This window comes from Octopus bimaculoides, chromosome 7, assembly GCF_046866305.1.
Source record: "Octopus bimaculoides isolate indiv1 chromosome 7, ASM4686630v1, whole genome shotgun sequence".
Classification (NCBI taxonomy): domain Eukaryota; kingdom Metazoa; phylum Mollusca; class Cephalopoda; order Octopoda; family Octopodidae; genus Octopus; species Octopus bimaculoides.
In genome coordinates, this window is record NC_142934.1 from 63923509 (window position 1) to 63935446 (window position 11938).

Here is an 11938-nt window from a genome sequence, read left to right on the forward strand (position 1 = left end):
CATGACTTGGACATCTTAATTTTCATCAACATATATGTAAAAACAGTGGAGGCGCAATGGCCCAATGGTTAGGGCAGCGGACTCGCGGTCATAGGATCGCGGTTTCGATTCCCAGACTGGGCGTTGTGAGTGTTTATTGAGCAAAAACACCTAAGGCTCCACGAGGCTCCGGCAGGGGATGGTGGCGAACCCTGCTGTACTCTTCCACCACAGCTTTCTCTCACTCTTACTTCTTGTTTCTGTTGTGCCTGTAATTCAAAGGGTCAGCCTTGTCACACTGTGTCACGCTGAATATCCCCAAGAACTACCTTAAGGGTACACGTGTCTGTGGAGTGCTCAGCCACTTGCACGTTAATTTCACGAGCAGGCTGTTCTGTTGATTGGATCAACTGGAACCCTCGACGTTGTAAGCAACGGAGTGCCAACAACAACATGTAAAAACAAACACTGACTTCACATTTGCTCTATGGCATTCTCTAGTACAGTTATTATATAAGTTCACTCACTTAAGAAAACCACATTTTACAAAAGACAACAACAACACTGATATTTCCATAGATTTTTTTTGTCATGGATATTTTTCACAGGACTTTGGCAATACTATGTATTTTTATTTACAATGATGAGTATAAGTTTACGTTTAATTTAACCACCATACTAGGAAATTATACAGTAACTAAAATTTACACATGGTTCACATATATTTTACTGGGGTATAGGGCATGATAAAATGCACCCAGTACATGCTGAAAAGGGATTAGTGATAGCAAAAACGTCACCAGCATTTTTTTTTTTTTTTGCATTTTTTCCAAGGCAATGTTCTACTGTCAGATGCCTTTCCTGATGCCAACCCTTATTTGTTCCAAGTTTTATTACACTGGTTTTCACACACTGAACTGCTGATGTACAGGATATATTTGTGAAACATAAAGAAATGTCACCATTACCTAAGCATTCACAGTGAGAAGACATGCAGAGATGATGTACACAACCATAAAATTGATAATTTTCTGTTATATTAGACAACAAAGGATTATGACAAGTAGCAAGAGATTGTGCCGACCAAGCCAACTTATGCAAGCATGGAAAACCGAATGTAAGCAAATAATGAGGGTATCAATGTCTTCCACATAACTCCTATCATGGTAGGAATATTTTCCTGCTCTGACAAAATAATCAAGGATAATATAACAACACATCATGGCATGTATAGTGAACAAATTGAGGTACTGTAGCATGGGAACTCAATTGTTTATTTCCAGCCAATGTTTCTCTCCACATATATTACTGGTATCATATATTACTGTATGGTAGCTTAGAGAACAATTTCTAATATATTATTAAATATAATTTACAGATAAAATTTAAGCACATACATCACATTAGTATGATTTCTGTCCTGAATGTATTTGTTTATGGCGAAATAAATTGCTCCTTTCAGAAAATGTTTTATCACAGATATCGCAGTGATATGGTTTTTCTCCAGTGTGAATACGTTTATGGCGAAATAAATTGCTTCTTTCAGAAAATTTTTTACTACAAATATCACAGTGGTATGGTTTCTCTCCAGTGTGAATGTGTTTGTGGCGAAGTAAATTCCTTTTGTGAGAAAATGTTTTATCACAAATATCACAATGATATAATTTAAAACCTGTGTGAATTTGTTTATGGCAAAACATAGTGTTAAAATTAGAGAATGTTTTACCACAGATATCACAGTAACATTGGTTCTCACCTGAGTGAATATATTTGTGATTTGATAAATATTTGGAGACAGAGAATGATTTACCACAGATATCACACTGATATGGTTTTTCTCCAGTGTGAAGACGTTTATGGCTAGATAAACTACTACTTTCAGTGAAAGCTTTTCCACAGACAACGCAACAGTATGGCTTCTCCCCTGTGTGAATACGGATATGGTTAGACAAATGACCGCTTTGTGAAAATGATTTACCACATACATCACAATGGTGGGGCTTCTCACCTGTGTGAATACGTATATGGATGGATAAGTTTCTAGATTCAGAAAATGCTTTACCACAAATATTACAGTGGTGTGGTTTCACACCTGTGTGAATGCGTTTATGTCGAGAAAACGCACTACTTACAGCGAACGTTTTACCACAGATAGTACAGTGATAGGGCCTCTCTCCTGTGTGAATACGTACATGCATAGATAAAAGACTACTATGAGAAAATGTTTTACTGCAAATTTCACAATGGTAAAGGTTTGCACCTCTGTGAATTAATTTATGTTGGATTAACTGACTTTTGTTTTTGAATGTCTTCTTACATAAGTCACAGGAATATGATTTCTTTGGTTTTTCTTCCTTAGTTTCAGGAGAAACATCAATATTTTCAAGTTGTGTTTTATCATAGGCCTCGCTTTCACACACTTTCTTCTCCATAATAAAAGTCTTGTTAATTAGACACTGCAGAATTTTTTTTTTTTTTTTTTTTCGCGTTGTAATTTACAACAAAGAAATATTTCTTTTACTCTTCAGCCTTCAGAGTACTTTGTCAAATGTAATGCTTATTCCCATTGCTTTGAATTAACCATGCTTTATCTGGTAGCTTTGAGGTTTTGGTGACGTGATTGCATATTGTTGGATAGGTGTGAGAAACCAGATCTGGCCTGTTTGAAAATAAAACAAGTGGAAAATTTGGGCTGGATATGGTTAAAGGGTTAAAGATTATATTTTCCAGAACAATGCGCCTTGTCAAAGTATGAATTTATCTTCTCAGAGACTATTCTTCTGACTAAAGATAAAAATGTATCAATATATAAAGTATATGTAATTTTGCTCCAGTCTTAACGTACACTCAGATATGAGAGACATTATACACAGGTCTGTTAAATTATCATGGAAGATTTTCTCAGTTTAATCTGGGCTCAGAACCATCAGGTAGTATATTGCCAATTAAATCATTGCAGTTAAAAACCACTTGAGAAGAAATATTTCACATTAATTTAAGTTTGCAGACACAAAACCAAATGACAAGGTTATTTTTCAGTCTTTGAAATCTGACAAATTTTTTTGGCTCCATATTGGGTGTGAAATTCTCAAGTCAATGTTTTTAGACAACCTGAAATAGATAAATAGTATATGATATAAAAGACAAATTACATGTTACTTCAGAGGTTATTAGAAAAAGGAAAAATACTAAGAGTTAAAGTAAAAGGGAATAAAATAGATTGTATGATACATGTGTACAAAATGCAATACTGCATGGTAGTGGAATATACCCCTTGAATGCAGAAGATTTGCAATGGTTACAAAAAAATGAAGCAAGTATGCTCTGATGCAATATGTAATATTAATATGCGCAAATGTGTTGGGGGACAAGGTGGATATAAAAGGAACTGGATGTAGTATGCAAGAGAGAAGACTGCACTTGTTCATATTTCTATTCAATCTCTTTACTAGCAATTATCATGTAGCTCTCTCTCTCTCTCTCTCTCTCTCTCTCTCTCTCTCTCTCTCTCTCTCTCTCTCTCTCTCTCTCTCTCTCTCTCTCTCTCTCTCTCTCTCTCTCTCTCTCTCTCTCTCTCTCTCTCTCTCTCTCTCTCTCTCTTTCTAATTACTCTCTTAACACCCAATTTGCACCAACCCCTCTGACACACACAATTTCTGTAATTTTTCAAGTGTGGCTTTCTTCCAAAATTTCTTTTCTCAGCTTAATGTTTTAAACAGCTGAAATTAAGATTCTTAAAAAAAAAAAAATCAAAATTTATTGGGCATCCTACGATTTACCATCTGAAATAGGACCTTTTTTTATTTTTATTTTTCACCAAAATGAAAAATAATCAATCCAGTACATTGAACAGATGTACAGAAATATATTTGATTATTTCTTTTTCTTATACAACTTATTTCAAGTTGATCTTTTTTTTTTCCTTCATCCTGAAACATCAAGGTTTTTAGATTTTTAAATGAACAAAAATTTTTTTAATTGAAATTTTTAAACTCCACTAAACAACTGAATTTATGAAATTCTTTTTACATAATCACAGTCTCTGATGTTTAAAAAATATAAATTTGGAAAAAATAGCAAAATGATAAAGTTAAGTTACAGAATGGAGGAGAGGGGACAAATTTTTAAAAAAGGGGAAAAAATAAACTTTTGTTTTTTTTAAAATCATTTCAGATGTTCCAAACATTAATCTGAAAAACAAAATTTTGACAGAAGACTGAAAAATTACAGAAATTAAAACAGAAGGGGAAACTGAGGATAGGAAAGGACCCTTTTTTTTTGTTTTTGTTTTTCATCTGCCTTGCAGAATCTTAATTTATGATGCTTTAATTTATACATCAGAAAATTTATGAACCTCAGTGCAGTAAGTAATTCTCAATTTTTGCCAATAGGAATGCTAGATGTACATATTTGTATTGAAAGATCACTTAACAGGCTTCTGCAGTTTCTGTCTATAAGATTCTACTCATGAGTCTTCCAAATCAGGGACTCCATGGTTACCATGCACCTACAGAACAACTCCAACCCACAGAAACTATATCACTCATCTTTTACACCAGCAGTCCCCAGCATTTTTTACATCCCAAACCAGTTTCATGCAAGACAATTTTTCCACAGACTTGAGGATCATGCACATAACATAAGACAGTTACGTGCATAATATACAACTTAATTATTACACAGGTAGCAGGGATTTGAACCTTAACCACTAGATACTCAGTTAGACATCACAAATGAACCACAGTTTCATGTGATTGATCTACAAATTGACCAACCAGCATAAAGCTGTGGTGTGATATGGTTTACTCAGATGTTCTAAAATTTAACCCCTTTTCACCTTAAGAAACAGTTTGGAGCTTAACTCATTGCGGAGTATTGAAAGCAACTGATTGATTCACACACCTCATATCTTGCCAAGCAGACAACCTCCAGTACTCAAGCAGGCAGCTTTGGACTTTTGTGCAGACAACTTCTTACTCAGACAGACTGATTCTGAACATACACAAGTAGCTTCTACATGATATCCCACAAGTAGCTTCTATAGACAAGGCATGGATTTCCTCTCTTCCCAGTTGGCAATTATATTATTAGTATTTTCATATTATTAATATAGCCAACACAATATATCAGTTGGCAATTGTATTATTAACATTTTTCATAGTAAATAGCTAACACCAAATACGTCAGCCAATAAATATTAAAATTAAGGGTTTATGGCTTTGCTTCAATAATTATTCACACAGTCAATGACATTCCACACGTACCCTACAACATGGTAATGAAGCCATCCATGACAATTCAGATGTTTAAAATATATCATAATTAACCAGCTCAATACAAGCACACAAGTAAATCTAGGGCACATATATATGTATTATATGATATATATACATATATATACATGGTGAATACATATGTACTGACAGAGAATTAAGTCTGGAATCAGCCAAATTGAACAGTCCCTATTGATGAGGCTATAGAATTAGCCGACACTGACCAGTCAGTATAGAGAATTTCTCAACTGGTGTTTTCAGTACATATGTATAGAATTACATACTTTAACTACAGTATTAGAGCTTTTTAGCTCTTATTTCTAGCAATGTTATAACACCCTAGTCATATTTAGTGACAATTATGGTTTACCTTTTTGGTAACACATTGCACATGAGTATCTATATTAATTTTTTTATATATTTAGACGCAGGCATGGATGTGTGGTAAGAAGCTGGCTTCCCAAACCACATGGTTCCAGGTTCAGTCCCACTGTGTGGCACTTTGAGCAAGTGTCTTCTACTACATCCTCAGGCCAAACTGAAAGAAGCCCGTCGTGTATGTGTGTTTGTATTTGTCTCATCACTATCGCTTGACAACCGATGCTGGTGTGTTTATGTCCCCGTATTCTAACAGTTCAGCAAAAGACACCGATGAAATAAATACTAGGCTTACAAAGAATAAGTCCTGAGGTCGATTTTTTCAACTAAAACCCTTTAAGTCAGTGCTCCAGCATGGCCGCAGAAACAAGTAATAGAAGAATAAAAGAATATATTAAAGCTTTGTAGGTACGTGGCACTTCGTTATGCAAACACAATATGCTATGAAGTATACTAAATGCTTTTGTAAGTCAGTACCACATCCCACTGCGTCAGCAGGGCTTGTTACATTATTTTAAAGTTTGTTTCTACAGATATTCTATAGAAACTACAGCCAGTACTGATAGCTATAATTTACATCCTTGTAACTTAGCAGTTAGACCAATATAATAAGTACAAGGCTTACAAAAAGTAAGTACTGAAGTCAATTTATTTGAGCGAAAAAATTCAAGGTGGTGTCCCAGCATGGTAGCGGTCTAATGTAAAAGATAAAAGATTTTGTGGGACTCAGTCTGAGGCACAGGGGTTGGGAAGCCCTGCCTTACACGACTATTTACTATTCATTTCTACTCCAGGCACAAGGCCCGAAATTTTGGGGGAGGGAGCTAGTCGAAAAGATGAAAGGCAAAGTCTACCTAGGCGGAATTTGAACTCAGAATGTAAAGACAAACAAAATACCGGCGTGCTAACGTTTCTGCCAGCTCGGCGCCTGACAACGACTACTTATTATTCTTTTCTACTCTAGGTACAAGGCCCGAAATTTTTTTTTGGGGGGGGGCAGTCGATTACATCGACCCTACTACGCAACTGGTACTTAATTTATCGACTCCGAAAGGATGAAAGGCAAAGTCTACCTAGGCGGAATTTGAACTCAGAACGTAGCGACAGACGAAATACCGCTAAGCATTTCGCCCGGCGTGCTAACGTTTCTTATTTCTTTACTGCCCACAAAGGGCTACACACAGAGGGGACAAACAAGGACAGACAAACGGATTAAGTCTATTATATCGACCCCAGTGCGTAACTGGTACTTATTTAATCGACCCTGAAAGGATGAAAGACAAAGTCGACCTCGGCGGAATTTGAACTCAGAACGTAGCGGTAGACGGAATTTGAACTCAGAACGTAGCGGCGTGCTTACGACGACTACTTATTATTGTCATCCTTAAATAAAACGTAATTCTTTCACCGTTCACTTCAGTTCTGTTACATCTTTTGTCCCCTCTTACACACCAACTTGGTACAAATTATGCAGCTGCCGATATTTGACGCTCTTTCAGTTTCATACCTTCCACATGAACTAGCAAGTGGCAGTAAGAAACAAACACACTCAACCGTCTGCAATGAAATCTATTTCTATGGATATGACGGCTATCTAGCATGTTAGCATGTTGGGCGACGGAATTTAATTTTTACAATGCATGTCGTCGTTATTTCGAGCATAAAAGGAATAACTTCAGATATGATACCCCATCATCATTTATTTATGCATTTTCTATTCTAACGAGAAAATTTATTAACGAATAATAAGTAACAACATGCTACATTCACCAAATTTACAAAGAAATCATCATTTTACAATAATTGACTGTAAAGATTAATTAAACCAAGCTGATTACCGTTTTATGATATATTTTACTGACATCAACAGTGCAACTTGGAATTTTTGTAGATATTTGGAGATTCCACACATGTAAGTAAACAGTTTATGAGCTGAAGGGAGTGCCTCTGATTACAAAGTGTAATTAAACGTTATATGGCTTTTTATAAGCAATTAAACACCATATTGGAGAATTTTTGTAGATATTTTAATATTTTAGTTTCTCCATAATTTTTTTTTCTATGGAGATATATATATATATATATATATATATGGATATATATATATATGGATATATATATCTATGGATATATATATATATATATAAATAAATAAAAGCTTTGACGCTAAATCCATATATATTAAAGTTTATTACCTATGTATACATTTCTGTATAAAACGTAATTTATCTTACAATACATTTGGTAGATATCATTATATGAATATATATATATATATATATATATATATATATATATATATAAATAAAGTGAAGTATATTGCCACTTAAATGTGGCTGACCCCTAGGGAGAATTAACATATATATATATATATATATATATATATATATCGTTATGCTCAGTAATTCATGTTACCAGTATTATCCGACACGGGTCCAGTGGAACAAACCACTCCAAATGTTTGTTAGAGTATCCGTCTAAACAAAGTAAGGACAGGATAACTTGTATTAGCTTGGAGTGGTATAAACATAATAATAATGTCAAACCACATATACACACAAACACATTGAGAGTGACCTCTCTTGTGGTACGAAACTGAAGGGGTACCCGATGTTTTCCTACTGTAGTTATATTTACAAGACAAAGATGCTTCATTTGAACAGAAACGATCGTCTTCAACTTGAAGATTTGAAAGCAAATCAACTCACCTTTTCTCATCATAGAGAAACTGATTCACTGAAAGAAACTACTTCTTTGTTGACATACACAACATTTCAGACACAGCACGAAACTAAATGATAATGCAGACTTAACTAATAAAGGGTAGCCTTGCTTTCGTAAAAATCTCAGTCACAGTTTGAGTATCAAAATTCGGTGATTATTTTTTAACAATGGTTTATGTTATTCAATATTTAAAAAGAACTTAAATTTATTTATATGACACTGACGGATGTCAATATTGTTTACATAACAACAAAACTCCAATATGAAACACGGGAGATCGTTTCAAAGGACCGGAGCTCGGTAGTTTGTTGTGGAACTTACACTCTTACGGAAATCAATCAGATTTTACAATTTTGTAACAGAGAAAGTCGAAAATTAATTTTATGTTAATTCAGTGATTAGTTTGGGAGAATTTGCGATCGTAGATACGGTCAATTACCGAAAGTTAAGCATTTCGTGCATTGCTCTTCAACGGAAAATAATCAGCAAAAAACCCCAAATAGTTGCTGACTTCGTCGTAAATGAAGTGCGAGGGAGTCAGTGAAAGTGGTAGTAAGAAATAAAGAGGGATTGGAACAAGATGTGTGGGAGAAGTTCACCAAAAGAAAGCGGAGATGGAATGAGTAAAAACCAAGCAGGAAGTGGGGAAAACCGAAAAGAATTTGACGGATGAAGCAAGTTGAAAGGTCAACGCACGAAGCGACAGTACTGAACACACGTAGACAATTACAGTGAAAGATGCATTGATACAATTACATGTCATCTTAAAAAGATCCACTAATATAATGTGTACACACATGCAGGTATTTTTGCAAACGGATTCACTGAAATCAAAGTCGAAATCTGAGAGGTATGATGATGAGGGAAGCATACGGATGTATGCAAGAGGAATAATTAGAGTAGGTTGAGGCTGGGCCAACTTAGCATCATTATAGGCTTCTGGTTAGATCAATGCACCGGGCTCAATGGTATTTATTTATTGATAGCAAGCCATAGTATACATAGATCAGAGCTGAACTCCTTGACCAGTGAGGCCCCTGGGCAAAGCTCAGTATCTCAATGCCTTAAAATGGAACTGAGCTGAAGTTGATTTTCATACCATAAACAGTAGATGCTCACATTTAATTTGACAGCATGCATGAATGGAAAAGAAACCACAACATCTTATCAAAAAAAATAAAAGCATTTAAAAAAAAACAAAATAACTAGATTATGGCTGGGGAAAATAACAGATTACTCAAAGTAGCCACATTCAGCTTCCACCATGGCCTCAAGAAAGCTCTAAAAACTGGTGCATGAATTCCTCATTGTGTCCCTGGAAAGATCTTTAAACCCCTTCTTAGTCTTTGTCACCAGCTTGGCCTTGGTGTTGCAGGTAAAGCGGCTGGTGTCTTTCTCAACCATGCACCACACAGTCGTCCATGGGATTACAGTTGAGGGAATTAGGAGGCCAGAAATTAAGGTTAGTGAAGTCATAGAAATTCCCTGACAACCATTGATTCTTTCTGAAGGTATGGCAAGGAACCAAATCCTGCTACCACACATATGGCCTTTCAGCAGCAACCCTCTCCAGCTTGGTTTTGACCACAGTTTCCCACAGCTTCCCATAGCCATCTGAATTGAGCCTAAAGCCATGTTCAAAGATGTGGGGAGGAATTCTTGCATGCAGTCAGAATGCCTGCTGCATCCTGCTGGCCACAGCTTTGTAGTTTCCATTGTAGCAGCCATGTTACATCTTACAGCTTTTCCTGTGTTCACAAAGCACTGACAACAGTCATGATATCAGTATATTGATACCTGGTGTGAACCATTATGATACTGGTAGCTCTTTTCCAAAATTCAAATGACTCCCAGTCCTCAATGCCAGCAAACTCTTTCTCACTGACTATTCACTGAACACCAAGCTGTTCCTGAAAACAGGAGACATAAAAGTTGTCAAATTTAGCCTAAACACCCTGTATGTTAGATCTTCTTATCCTCTTTTACTTGTTTCAGTCATTTGACTGTGGCCATGCTGGAGCACTGCCTTTAGTCGAGCAAATCAACCCCAGGACTTATTCTTTGGAAACCTAGTACTTATTCTATCAGTCTCTTTTGCTGAACCGCTAAGTTACGGGGACGTAAACACACTAGCATCGGTTGTCAAGCAATGTTGGGGGGACAAACACAGACCCACAAACATATACACACGCATAAATATACATATATATATATACATATATACGACGGGCTTCTTTCAGTTTCCGTCCACCAAATCCACTCACAAGGCTTTGGTCGGCCCGAGGCTATAGTGGAAGACACTTGCCCAAGGTGCCACGCAGTGGGACTGAACCCGGAACCATGTGGTTGGTAACCAAGCTACTTACCACACAGCCACTCCTACGTCTCCATTAATCCATTAATTTTGCTTTAAAATATCCTCTTATATCCTACCTTTCTACTTCTCTAATTCTTTGCTTCCTAACAATGGATTTGAACAAAGTAATTGGTGCTGTTTGTTTTATAAATTAGAAAGAAAAGTAAACTATCGCCCACGTTTTTGGTCTGTAATGTTATTTTTAAAAAAATTTGTGGTGTAAAAATTTGCAGATGTGTAAGAAAAAAAAAAATAATGTAAAGTGAGAATAAAATTTGTAAAAGAGTAAACAAAAACTAGAAACTGAAACAGCTGAAAAATAGAATAATATTATCAACAGCTGTTCTTATATGCAATTAAAGCTTATAGAATATTATTAGTCACTTCTATAAGTACAATAAACTGCAAAATAATTTTAAAAAAACTTCACAACATAAAAATAATGATGACAATGACTATAATTATGAAGATAACTATCACAATGTTTTCTAAGGCAGCTAAGTGGCAAAACTGTTAGCACATTTTGTTTGTTTTTACATTTTGAGTTCAAATTCTGCTGAGGTTGACTTAACCTTTCATCCTTTGAAGGTCAATAAAATAAGTTGAGCACTGGGATCTATGTAATCCACTTACTCCCTAACCTGAACTTGCAGGCCTTGTGCCAAATTCAAAACCATTATTATAGTCATGTTTTCTACATAGGAATTGGGCTGGCCTGCATTATAGCTTATCACCATTCCTTGAAATCCAACAACTATCTGATCTTTGAGGCACAGTATTCTCAGGTAGAAACTCTATAAGATGTACTCAGTGGAAGCTATGGACACATAAGAGGTGCAGCAATATTGAAGGAAGGCTAACTGGGAAGATAGTTTTTGTATGTGGCAGATGCTCAGGAGCAATAAACACTGAAAATGTGCAGAGAACAACTTCCTCCACATTCCAAGGAGAAAAACTAGAAGTAGTTGATAGCTTCCGTTACCTAGGTGACCAAGTCAGTTGCAGGGGTGGGTGCGCTGAAAGTGTAGCTGCTACAATAAGAATAGCCTGGGCAAAGTTCAGAGAGCTCTTACCTCTGCTGGTGACAAAGGGCCTCTCACTCAGAGTAAAAGGCAGACTGTATGACGCATGTGTATGAACAGCCATGCTACATGGCAGTGAAACATGGACCATGACTGGGATGTGTAATGTCGGTGTGCATACTTGACAGAGTGTAAGTACCTTGAGA

The 11938-nt window shown here is 36.0% G+C and overlaps 1 protein-coding gene across 1 annotated transcript; it reads right to left on the reverse strand.

Moving 5' to 3' along the window:
- Positions 1-544: 544 nt before the first annotated feature.
- Positions 545-8954, reverse strand: LOC106879188 (uncharacterized). Its single transcript, XM_014928641.3, has 2 exons — positions 8339-8954; positions 545-3090 (listed from the first exon to the last, which is right to left on the reverse strand). The coding sequence occupies exon 2, from the start codon at positions 2409-2411 to the stop codon at positions 1383-1385; it is 1029 nt and encodes a 342-aa protein (XP_014784127.1). The 5' UTR covers positions 2412-3090; positions 8339-8954; the 3' UTR covers positions 545-1382.
- Positions 8955-11938: the final 2984 nt, after the last annotated feature.